This window comes from Sorex araneus, chromosome 1, assembly GCF_027595985.1.
Source record: "Sorex araneus isolate mSorAra2 chromosome 1, mSorAra2.pri, whole genome shotgun sequence".
NCBI lineage: Eukaryota > Metazoa > Chordata > Mammalia > Eulipotyphla > Soricidae > Sorex > Sorex araneus.
In genome coordinates, this window is record NC_073302.1 from 213,431,604 (window position 1) to 213,445,410 (window position 13,807).

At 38.2% G+C, this 13,807-nt stretch overlaps 1 protein-coding gene across 1 annotated transcript in view; it reads right to left on the minus strand.

Moving 5' to 3' along the window:
- The window catches only part of KYNU (kynureninase), a 154,952-nt gene that overhangs the window by 101,111 nt on the left and 40,034 nt on the right, over positions 1-13,807 (minus strand). The window contains exon 5 of the mRNA XM_055127048.1: positions 8,312-8,394. Coding sequence (XP_054983023.1) covers positions 8,312-8,394 — 83 coding nt within the window. The remainder of the gene's footprint in view (positions 1-8,311; positions 8,395-13,807) is intronic.

Below are 13,807 nucleotides of genomic sequence, written 5' to 3' on the forward strand. Positions count from 1 at the left end.
CTAGATCTATAGCTGTTGTGGGGAAAAACTACAAAAAACTTTCAGAAATTTTATTGATCCTTAAAAACTACTTTATGGGGCTGGAGCTATAGCTATAGCATGGCGGGTAGGGCATTTGCCTTGCACGGGGCCAACCCGGATTTGATTCCCAGCATCCCTGAGCACTGCCAGGAGAATTCCTGAGTCCACAGCCAGGAGTAACCCCTGAGCATCTCTGGGTGTGACCCAAAAAGAAAAAAAACAAAAAACTATATTATTATTATTATTATCATCATCATCATCATCATCATAATTATTTGCGTGTGTTTCCCTCCTCCACCCCATCAGAGCCTCAATAGTTGAGGACCTCTGGAACCCAACTATGGCCATGCTCAGGCCACTTTCCACACGTTAGGACAAGCCTCACATGTCCGGGAGCCAGCAGAGGAACCTGGGTGTGTGGGACCTGGGGCCTAGATCTCCAAGGCTGCTCGGATCGGAACTGGGCCTCTTCCACCCAGATCCCCCATTTTCCAGTAGCTAGGTGGTCACACCCAGAGACTGCTCCCAGCGCCATGTAATCCCATCAACGGCCAACATCCAGAGACTATAAAACCAAGCTCCCGGAAGCATTAATAGCCTAGTTTTCCTTTTTAGAGAACCTGACAAGCTACCGAGAGTCTATTGCCTACTTGGGAGAGCCTGGCAAGCTCCCTGTGGCGTATTCATATCCAAAATACAGTAACATATATACATACCTCTCAGAGAGCCTGGTGAGCTACCGAGAGTATCCCGCCCACCACAGCAGAGCCTGTCAAGCTACCCATGGTGTATTCAATATGCCAAAAACAGTAACAATAGGTCTCATTCCCTTGACCCTGAAAGAATCTCCAATCGTTGGAAATATGAGTAATAAGAGGCTGCTAAAATCTCAGGGATGAGTGTAATAGAGATGTTACTGGTGCCGACTTGAGTAAATCGATGAACAATGGGATGACAGTAATTCTGTTATTATTATTATTTATTTGGTTTGGTTTTTGTTTTGGGGCCACATCCTGAAATATTCAGGGGTGACTCCTGGCTCTGCAGTCAGTAATTACTCCTGGTATTACTCAAGGAGCCATTTGGGATGCCTGGGATGCCTGGGATGCCAAGGATTGAAACTGGGCCAGCTGCATGCAAGGAATCTACTTTTGTTACTATCACACAAACCTCCAAATGACTTTACTTTAAAAGGACACATACAGCACCACCACTGGAAAATACCAATATTTTACATATTATTTGAGGTAGTGTGAATGAGGGATCTCATTTGAAGGATATTTTCATTGCTATGAATTGAATATATACACATTCACATATATGTGTTTAGATTTTTTTCTTTATCAGTAGGTAAAGTTTAGTTACTTACAAGAACTGACTTTTTGGCTCATTCTTGGAAAGCTAATTTTTACTGAGTTCTTGCTCTATGTCAAAATTTCTAAATTATGTGATATTTCTTATCTCTCACAGAAATCACAATGATCATACAAGAAAACTTTTATTTTTAACACTTTATCAATGAAGAATCGGACATCAGAAAAATGAACTAACCAGCCTAAAGTTTCACAGATTGGAAGTAGAAGAAAAAGTGAAGGAAAAAAATGGATTTTGTTGTAGATCACATGATTGAATTTGGAAACACTATCAAAATTTTCTCTCCCTTTAAGTCAAATATAGTAAGTCCACTCTTATTACCAAATATCCAATGCATGTTTCTAATTCTAATTTAATTCCAAATATTTTTCAAATTGAAGATATTAGGGAGCTGGAGCAATAGCACAGTTGGTAGGGTGTTTGCCTTGCACGTGGCGAACCCGGGTTTGATTCCTCCACCACTTTTGGAGAGCCCGGCAAGCTACCGAGAGTATCCCACCCGCACGGCAGAGCCTCGCAAGCTACCCATGGCATATTAAATATTCCCAAAACAGTAACAATCTTAGTCTCACAATATTTATTATTAGACATCACTGGTGCCCCCTCAAGCAAATTGATGAAGAACAGGAGGACAGTGCTACAGTGCCACAGAAGATATCAGGGACCCACCTTATTTAAATAATAAGGTTCATGTTTATGTTTGGTCTTTGAAACTGCCCTACCATATTCTATATATACTATTAAGCTAATGCTCTTTTCCTTTCATTTTTTTTTACAAATCTGGTTGTAGGGTTTGTAGTTAGACTAAATATCAAACTTTTTATTCTGTGATTCAAGTAATAAGTTCCAGTGACCTCTAGAGACAGCATGGCTTGGGTATTCATAAACATTTAGAGAGTGGTTCCAGAGATGATTGTTTGTCTGAGGGTCAGATATACAAGTTTCATAAAGCAAATTTATGTTCACATTGCAACAATTTTTATGAGCTAAAATGCATGTATTAGCCCTTGGTGATTTTTATGTACCCAGGGAGACATGGGCTTAATAATAATACTAATAATATTCTTCAGCAATTCTATTTCTAGTATCTTGATAATATGACAGTAATTATAAGGGAAAGTTATTCCATATTTTGCAGAATTGTTGGCTCCATATAAAATGTTTTATTAATAGTTTTTCTTCACATCTGAAATTGAAATTTCTTTCTATGTCTCTGAATAAATGTGGTTGTTCATTTTCTTTTTCTTTCTCTATCAATTTGTACACATAATTATTTTTTATTATTATTCTTTTACTTCTTTTTAAAAATTTTATGGAGAAATAAAAACTGTGTTTTGAAATACCAATCATGATCCCAATTATAAAACTTATCTACAAGCTCGTGACACATTTAAATAGCCTAGTAAGTAGCAAATATTTGACTTCTGCCATTCTTTACTGCATTTATCACATAATTATTTTATAATTTATGCCACACCTATTTCCAAAGCGGATCTGAGATTACTTGCATCATAATGTGAAGAATTACTTAAAAATGTCAAGGGTATGCAAATGTAAAACAAATTAGAAGCTATTAAATTTCTTTTGTACTTCAAATTCAACTCCACTTTCTCAGAACTTTCTAGTAACTGAAACAAAATGAGAACCAGTGAGAGACTTGTAACAAAAGAAACATATACACAACTACCCCTTTCCCAAGACCTTTTTTTATAAAAGCAAAATAAATTCATTTGTTAATTATCAGCTCAAATTTAGAATTATTTCTCTGCCTAGCCTATAAATTATGAATGTAAATTTAGGAAATAAAAATTATTTGCTAAAAATGAAAACACATCTTTAAAATTCATAATATACTTGCAGATATTATATCAGATATTTATGGTTAAAAAATATAATGCTCAAAATGTCTCAATTAATAAATCATGAACTGCAGAAAACAAAACATACATTTAATAAAATAATCATAACTAGAGATTATCATAATTCACTGACATTAGTTGAAATACAATACTGCAATCAATTTGTGACATATGTTCAAGGTTTTGGAATTTATGTATATTTATGTATATATATACATATAATAAACTGTATATGTATAGTAAGTTTATTAAGATTCAAGTCTACAAATTTTAGAGTTAGCAAATATCTTGTATAACCCACATTATTATCACCAATTTCAGTTTTAATTAATTTAATATTCTAAAACAAATACAGAAAAACATAAGTTTGTCCCATGCATGTTACAAATGTGTATGTTTTTTTCAAACAAAGATCCCTAAAGGCAGAATGATAAATATTTCTTTAAAAATGAGCAAATATTGATCCAGAGTGATAGTACAGCAGGTAAGGTCTTGCCTTGCATGTGGCCTATCTAGACTCAAGATCTGGCACCAAATATGCTCCCCTGAGCACTGGCAGGCGAGGCCCAAAAGTAAAACAAAAATTTAAATAGTTAAATCTGTTGTTCTAAATGAAATTAAATATTGTTTTATTTTAAATTAATTGTCTTTAATAATGATAATGAAAGGTGGCTCGTAAAAAGTTAGTGTTCTCTGTAACAAAAAGTTTACTTTACAGTCGACTTGTAAAAAATTGCGATATTAACCATCGGAGCAGTAATAGTACAGCAGGCAGCTGTGCATGCCTTGCATGCAGCCGACCCAGGTTTGGTCCCTGATACACATATGGTTCTCCAAACCTCGCCAGGAGTGATAGCTGAGCACAGAGCCAGAAGGAAGCCCTGAAGACATCTAGGTGTGGCTCCAAAACTAAACCTAAACGAATAATAAAAAAATAAACCTTTAAGTAGCACTGCACTGTAGCACTATCGTCCAGTTGTTGTTCATCGATTTGCTCGAGCGGGCACCAGTAAGGTCTCCATTGTGAGACTTGTTGTTACTGTTTTTGGCATATCAAATACACCACGGGTAGCTTGCCAGGCTCTGCTGTGCAGGTGGGATAATCTCAGTAGCTTGCTGGGCTCTCTGAGAGGGACGGAGGAAAACCTTTAAGTAGCTAAAGAAATTTTTTTTTTGCAGGTTTACTGACTTCATAAATAGATTTCAATAAATAATATCATTCCGCCACTTCCCTATGTATATAACAATACCTTTCTAGGGGATTGTGAATATTAAACATGAAATAATAGGTTTATGATGTGGATTATGTTATAGAAACAAATCTATGAAAGGGACCAGAGACCAGCATTAAAGAAAACATAGTCTCAGATTCAGTTCATCAAGGATTTTCAAAATATATGCTAATCATTTGAATAATGGCTTCTAAAAATATAAAAATGCATATATTGTTAAACATCCATTTTACATACTTTCAGTGGCACACCTGGATTCTCACAGTGGGTTCTTCCTGCCTCCCAAGTGCACTAGCTTGAGACCACTTGGATTGCAAGTTCATTCAGACCCCACTAACCTAATGGGTGAAATGGGAGGTGCTCAGTATTCATCTTTTCTGAATTTTACGGCATAAACACTGCAGAAGTCATGCTTATTTTTTCTGTTAATGGGATGTGACCATTATGTGAAACTTTTTATTAAATTCTATCAGTAGTTAAAAGTACCGGGTGATGAATATGCAGTGCAGTGAAATAAGGTTTTTGCCAAACTGTGCATATGCACCTGGAGGTTCTGATTAAAATGTTGGTCTCAGTACCTACACATTCTGTCTCCAAGTCCCCCAAACCACCCCCCCCTCAAAGTCTGTACTTCCAGACTTAAAACTACTTGGTTCTCAGTCTCTGTTATATGAACTAGAGAGGTTTCTATTTATTTTTTGTTATTCTTTCATCTAATGTTCACTAATGCTGCTTATAATTTACATTTCCCCCTTAAGATTTGTCTTTCCTTTGAATAAAAGGAACCATTTTGAGTTTGGACATAATTGGGTGTCTTAAAGCAGAGGTCAATGATTTAGTGTTATCATCTCATTTGCCATTCTATTTGTTCTTGAGCCTCACACTTTTTTTGTCCCCTTAATTATATTATAGCTTATTTATTGAAATTTCAGAGAGGAAAAAAATGAAATTAAAATGCATGTGTTTAGGCTTCTATAATGAACTATAATTCCCTTTTCTGATCCACTCATTTTCACTGTCCTCCCATTGTTCATCGATTTGCTGGAGCGGGCACCAGTAAGGTCTCCATTGTGAGACTTGTTGTTACTGTTTCTGGCATACCTAATACACCACGGGTAGCTTGCCAGGCTCTGCCGTGAGGGCGAGATACTCTTGGTAGCATGACAGACTTTCTAAGAGAGGCGGAGGAATCAAACCCGGGTCGGCCGTGTGCAAGGTAAACACCCTACCTGCTGTGCTATCACTCCAGCCATATATATATATATGTGGCTGGAGCCAAATATTAATAATTATTTTATATTCATTTTTATTTGACTGAGTATGAATTCCTTTTATATCTTTGTTATATTCCTTTATGAAAAATTCACGAGAATAAGATAGCCAGAATTCATTTCTCCCAGCCTATGTGTGTGTGTGTGTGTGCGCGTGCACGTGTGTGTGTGTGTGTGTGTGTCTGTGTGTGTGTGTAGGTATACCCAGTGATATTCAGTTCTTAGACCTAGCACTGGACCAGAGCAATAGCACAGCAGGTAGGGTGTTTACCTTGCATGCAGCCTATCTGGGTTCCATTCCTCCACCCCTCTCAGAGACCCAACAAGCTACTGAGATTTATCCCGCCCACACCCCGCCCGCACGGCAGAGCCTGGCAAGCTACCCCTGGCGTATTCGCTATGCCAAAAACAGTAACAACAAGTCTCACAATGCAGACTTACTGGTGCCCACTGGAGCAAATCAATGTGCAACAGAATGACAGTGACAGTGAGTCCTAGCACTGTGCTTAGGGGTCCCTACTGATACTGCATGGGACCATATGTGGCACAGGGAGATTTGAACTAGATCAGCTATAAACAAGGTAAGCACCGTACCTTCTGTAGTATCACTCAAGCCTTAGCAAGGAAAGAGTTCTTATCCAAAGTTCTGATTTATTCATTTATTTCCAAGTGCACCCAGCAGTGTCCAAGGCTTACCCCTGGCTCTAAGCTCACGGATCACTCCTGAGGGTGCTCAAGGGACCATATGTGGTGTCTGGGATAGACCACAGGTTGGTGCCATGCCAGGCAAGCACTCCTGCTTGGGACATCAGTCCTGCACCTTGACCACAAGTTCTGACACACAGCAGAGGAACAACAGCTTTGAGGAAGTGAGATAGTTTCCAGAATCAGGAAGACAGTTCAGCGGCCAAGGAGGTGACAGTTTTGATTCGCAGGAACCTGAGCTCATTCCCACTGCAGAGCAGGCCTTGGAGACCGGTAGGGTTTCGTCGTAGTTGCCGGACCCGCCCTAGGGACTGATGTATCTGGGAGGGCTGCAGGGCCTCCCTGCACCACTTGGAAAGACCTCTGTAGCTATCTCCCCGTCCCCTTCCCAATTAAAGACAAATGAAGGGTAATCCCCCACAAATTGGAATGATTTGTGCTTATCAAAATTCTAATTGGATATAATTCCTATTTCCCCTGCTTTGATCCCACATTCCCATAAGAACATTGGTTCTGTTCACTGACCAATATATCATTGCAATGAAGCAGAAGGGACTTTTGGACTCATCAATGAGATTTGAAGAACTGTGACAAGGGGACAGGGGTGGGGGGTGGGGCGGGTGGGAGATTCCTAAGTCTTTTAAATATTTCCAATCTGAACATTCTAAGGGTGAAAAATTAACTGTGGTCATTCTCAAAACTCCAAATACAATTTAGGTAATGTGGGAAATTCAATGCTGCCTAATTAAATAATATATATTACCACCTTTACTATTTCAAACTTCTTGAGTACTCCCACAGTTTTTATAACTAACTTTAGGAAACATGTACAGGCCAAAGAGCAAAATAAAATTTTTGCCTTTAATAGTATTCATCCTAATTCAAAATAAAAATCATACTATATCAGATTCAAAATGGACAAAAAAGTTTGGTGTTTTGAAACTCAAGTATGTAAAAATTAATGTTTATTTCACTATACGTGAAAAACCTTAAAAGCAAACTTAGGTTTTTGTAGCCAGAAATAATGCAATAAGGTGGGTACAAACTCTGTTATCAGGAGGCTTAGATTTGATCCCCTTGATGATATTATCTCTGAGAGACATTGAGAGTGAACCTCTGAATACAGAACTTAGAGTAGCCCCCACACAGCAACCAAATGTGGCCCAAATAAGTAAAAACAATAAGAATGTATTTGATCTTTTATGAACGGAGAGGCAGTTCAATGAGATTAGCATGTCTCTTACAAGAAGGAGTTGCTGGCTCTACCCCTGGTAAAAGCATGGTTCCCCGAGCATTGCTGGAAGCAGCCCACTAGCAAAGAGATGGAACAGTCTCTGAGTGTCACCAGGTATGGCCCCCAAACAAAACAAACAAAAAGACTAACTATAACTCTCTTGGAGCTGGAGAGTTAGCTCAAGAGGCTGAATACATGTTTTGCATGCAGGAAGTCTATGTTCAATCCTTGGTACTGTTGGTCCCCTCAGTACTTTTGGGAATGAGCCCAGAGACAGAAGCATCCCTGGGTTTTTCACTGGAAAGCAAATATTACTCTTAAAATATATGAAGAACCTCTTCCAATGTATTCATATATAAGTAACATAGTTAATTTCACTGTATCAAACAACTCTCAATTAAAGGTAGGCTTAGTTTGTTTTGGGACCACAACTAGCAATGCTCAGGGCTTAATCCTGGCTTTATGCTCATGTATCACTCCTTTGAAAATAAGCTTACATTTTACTGAGTTGAGTTAAAATAGAAAATCAGGCAGCTTTTCAAAAAAACTTAACTTCATGATTTATGTCTTTAACTACATCTTCACCACTTTAACAAGTATTGACATTGTACTTACCTACAATGTCAGACATAAGGCCTGCGATCGTTTCATCTCCTGTAATCCAAGGACGTTTCCCTACTTCATGACCATAGGCACCCCTGAAATTTAAAGGGATATAAACATGTGATTCTTCTGAGCATCAGGATTAACAACTGGATATTTCTAAATAAATCTTTTTAATGTTTCCATGATGAGGTGAAAGCATGCTTTTTAATAAATTTTAATAAGTAATTATAGAAGATATTATTAACTTTTCATCTTGCATTAACTTGTCATTTTTAGATTTCTTTGACTTTGTTTTATGTTGGAATGGGGTGGAGTAGAAGGTGAGATTGCCTATTTCACTGATTTATGTTTTGTCAGTTTGCTGTTTTACAATGTTATTTTGAAATTTTCAATAGCACTGTCTGTCACACTGTTGTTCCATTGTTCATTGATTTGCTCGAGCAGGCACCAGTAACGTCTCCATTGTGAAACTTGTTGTTACTGTTTTGGGCATATCAAATACACCACTGAAACCTTGCCAGGCTCTACCGTGTGGGCAGGATACTCTTGGTAGCTTGCCTGGCTCTCCAAGAGGGACGGAGAAATCGAATCCAGGTCGGCTGCATAGAATGCAAATGTCCTACCCCCTGTGCTATGGCTCCAGCTCTGAAATTTTAGTACTATTTTAAATGCTACATACACATTTATAGGATATGATGGTATCTATACTAAATCTATTTGGGTGGGTTGGGTAAAGACTAAAATGAATAATTGAGTTTTAAAATATAACTCTAAGCCATAAATTACATAGACATATATAATATGTGAACTTACTCAAGGAAAATTATGTTAGGCAATAATTAGAATCATCACTAAATCCCAACCTATTAGCAGTTTTATCTTCTATATTCCAACTCAATTTTATTATTCTAGTAATAGTATGTTGTTAAGTACAATGGCAAAATAGAGAATAATCAATTAAAAATTCAGCAACAGGATGACAGTGACAGTGACCCTTAAGAAATCTCTACCAGGGGTGTAGAGAGGGTACAGAGGGTAGCCTCCTGTTGTGCCCGTGTCCAGCAGGATTACACCTCCAGCACCCCATATGGTTCTGGTTCAACCAGCATGGTCTGGAGGATTCCTGAGCACAGAGCCAGATGGAAACCCTGAGCATATCTGGATGTGGCGCCCCAGAAAATTCTTCGTAACATGATGAATGCAAACATAAGTCACTGTCACTGTCATCCCGTTGCACATCAATTTGCTTAAGTGGGTACCAGTAATGTCTCCCTTGTGAGACCTGTTACTGTTTTTGACATATTGAATATGCCACGGGTAGCTTGCCAGGCTCTGCTGTGTGGGCAGGATACTCCCAGTTGCTTGCCAGGATCTCCGAGAGGGGCGGAGAAATCGAACCTGGGTCGGCTGTGTGCATGGTGAACACCCTACCCTCTGCGCTATCACTCCAGCCCTAATGCAAACATATCTGGCCAATATTGAACAATATTTTAAAAATCTATAATAAAGTAAACTCATGTCTATTGAACATTTCTTTAAAGAAACTTTGAATTATTATCTTAAAATTCTTCAGAAATCAGAAAACCTGGGGAGAAAGGATCACACATCCAATATTTGCATGCCTCTTTAAATTATCGAATAATGTACATATAATTTAATATTAGTTTCGGATGTGCAAGATCAACATTCAGCATCTTTATAAGCTACAAAAGTATCTCCACAATAAATCTATTTATGAAATAAATCAGCAAATAGCATATTGTTTTCTTCTGATGTAAGCTTTTAAGATTTACTCTTTTGTTATATAATACAATATCATTAATATAGACACCTTTTTCTTCCTCATTACAGTTTTGGGATCATATTCTCTTGTGTCTGTGTGCCGCTACTCACTCTCAGTGCTGTGGTCAGGGCTTCCTTTTATGGTGCTCTGAAGACCAGGTGGTTCCAGGAGTTGGGTGTTGAGATATCTCTTAACCTTAGAACTTATTTGTTAATAATGATATTGATAGATTTCTACCCTCTTCACCAATTTTTGCCAGCCCTCTATTTCCTAAAATATTGGATTTGAATCTGTAGTCCTTTTTTTTTTTTCAGCAACACTGGCCATTCTGAGGATTAGCCCTAGCTTGGCATGATGCCTGGGTTTTCCCCTTCTCTATCCACACCCTTAAATTAAGTAAGATGGCTGTGTGAGTTGGTAACCAGCTATTGTTGGATGAGAAGGGCAGAATATGCTTTCTCAAAATATACATTTGTATATTGAGATGTAGACATGTAAAAAGGGGCAACTGAAGGAAGGCTAAGATAAACTCTTTTTTCAGTATGGATATAGGTAGACTTCAACAGGAAGTCACTTACTAAGTAAATTGTCTTCCAGGAAGTTTAATTAACTATGAAATGTTGACTCTTAACACAGAACATATACTATAAATAAATACCACACCTAAAAACACTGCCACAAATTATCATAGATGCATTATACTCTTCTAAAATCCCATTCATTCTTCCTAAAAATCTTTTATTCTTCTTGTAGAGGCCTACACTTCTCTCTATTTGTTCTAATTCAAATAGTACTCAAACCTAAATTATCAACCACCTTGAGAGGTAACATTTTACACCTGTATACCTCCCATATATGCAATGATTTATGTATATGCATGTATGTGTATATATACATATGTGCATATATACATATGTGTATATATACATACACATACATATATATGCTTATATATTCAATAAATTTGCATTTTTCTACTTATCTGCTTTTTTGGTTATTGTTTAAAGGGTCTCATAAAATATTCTAAGTTTAGAGAGAAAAGTAATTGCCCTCTCCTACAGAGGAGGGAATGGGGGAATGGAGGTGTTTCTTATCTTCTGCTGACATCCAGGTTGAAAATAACTTCTATAGCAGATTTGTTCTATTAATAAATAACTTGTGTATTTAACAATTGACCTTAACACCTGATATATGCCAATTCCATATCATTACATCACCTATTTAGTAGATAATTATAGGTCTAAATTTTCCACTTCTTAAAAAGGAAGTTAATGACAATATAGATGCCCAAGGATTGCTGTGAAAAACAAGCATAAGAAATCTGTATCTTAAGAAGTTCTTCTAGATGCATTTCAGTAAGAAGCCACTCTGGGTGCCAAAATGGGTTAGAAGACCTCTCGGATCATAGTCTTTAAGGAGCAGAGGGTCCGTTTCTCTCGAAGCAGCTCCCGATCTTATCTGGGCGGAGAGTGTGCCAGTAACGCCCTCCATCCCATGATCACCTGCAAGCCACATCACTGCAAACTCATACCTCTGGGTTGGGAGTCTTAGGAGGTGGCTCTCACCACATGGGTGTTGCCGCTGCCGCCATCTTCCGAGCAGAAAGACAGGATAGAGAGGGAAAATCTCTCCCTGGGTGGCACGGGGTTGTAGCACAGTTCACAGTCTAGATGCATTTCTGTAAGAAGTCAGTCTAGGTGTGTAGCTGTGCTACAACCCTGTGCCACCCAGGGAGGGATTTTCCCTCTCTACCCTGTCTTTCTGCGTGGAAGATGTCGGCAGCAGCAACACCGATGTGGCGAACGCCATATCCTAAGACTCCGAACCCAGAGGTATGAGTTTGCAGTGACGTGGCTTGCAGGTGGTCCTGGGAGGGGGGCGTTATGGGCACGCTCTCTGCCCAGATAAGATCCAGAGCTGCCTTGCAAAACGGATCCTTTGCTCCTTAAAGATTATGATCTGAGAGGTCTTCAAACCCATTTTGGCACCCAGAGCAGCTTCTTAGAGAAATACATTTAGACTGTGAACTGAGCTAAAACATCAGAAATCCAAAACCATGCGGTCACAACAGAGGCCGCACGAGCTCATAGAGTCTTCATTCTCAGCAAAGGAAAATAAATTATTAAATGATGACTTTTCAGCAGGCTTGATTGTTGGGGGAAAATTCCAAATAATAATAGTGAGTTCTCTATTGAAATATTAAATGTATTCAAAGTATAGAGAGAATATAGTGAAGATCATTAGCCACTCCCGGGGGGATGGGATGGGTGGTATATTGGGGTTCTTGGTGGTAGAACATGTTCACTGGTGAAGGGATGGGGGTTTAATAATTATATGACTGAGACTTAAACCTGAAAGCTTTGTATTTTTTCCCAGTGATTCTATAAAATTTAAAAAAAAAAGCGATTCTGCCATGAGTGTCACATGAGGGTAATCATTGTTGCTGGTGTCTCCTCTCCCCCCAAAAGGAGGTTGGTATCTAGAAACTCTTTTTCTAAGTCTTCCTTCCTAATTTGACTATAATGCTAAAACTCCCCTCATAAGTGTCTGGTATGTAATACCATTCTGAACTAAAATTTTTCACTGTCACTATCAGTGTCATCCCTTTGCTCATCAATTTGTTTGAGCGGGCACCAGTAATGTCTCCATTGTGAGACTTCTTGTTGCTGTTTTTGGCATATCCAATACACTACGGGTAGCTTGCCAGGCTCTGCCATGCGGGCGTGAAACACTAGGTAGCTTGTCGGGCTCTCCAAGAGGGGCAGAGGAATTAAACATGGGTCGGCCGGGGGAAAGGCTAATGCCCTACCGCTGTGCTATTGCTCCAGCCCCTGAACTAACATTTTTATTACCATATAAAGGGAGAGAAAGGAAGAAAACTTTCTTGGAGAATAAACCTAGATTATAATAACTAAGAAAGGCTGGATTGATAGTACATTGAGTAGGATGCATTTCTTGCATGCAGATTTGACCCCCAGCACCCGAAATGTTCCCTTTTGACCCTTTAAGGAGTGATCCCTGAGCACAGATCAGAAATAATTCCTGAGCACAACCAAGTGTGGCCCCAAATCCAGAAACAAAACAAAAGAAACAAACAAAAAAATAATGAAGAAAAATTGAAGGGCAGTTGTTAGCTATTATTATTTATTTATATTGTTATTATTAATATTATTATCAAATATCCTGCAGCTTGCTTATTTTTTGACTTCTAATAAAAGTCCAAAGACAAAAATCAGTATCATTAAATAACAGTTAAAAGCAGATACTTGGATCCTTTTTTATTTTAATCACATAGAACTCCATGGCCTTCCCTGATAGCACAATACATCTTATTATATTCAGGTAGTAAAATTCTATGTTCTGCCTTAGAGAATTTATATCTCAGAATATGATGCCACCTACTTCTTACTCTGGTAGACTTTGTGATGATAATCTTTAAAAATACTTTTCTTCCTGCAATGCTTCTGGCATCTCCCTCCCTTTAAAATATCACACTCTGCTTCTTCATTTTGTCAGTCTACTAGCCTAAGGTAGTGAAATGTATTTAGTGTTACCCAAATAAACTCAGTAAAGAGGTCTGTCATTAGAAAGACTTGCTGTAGATTATAAAACAGTTATAAACATGTGCATTAAGGTTAGGAAAAGGATTATATTGTTCTCTTGCAGCCTAGTTGGAGTCTTCTTTCACAAACAATGGAAAGGAATAAAAGACCGGAGAGTTA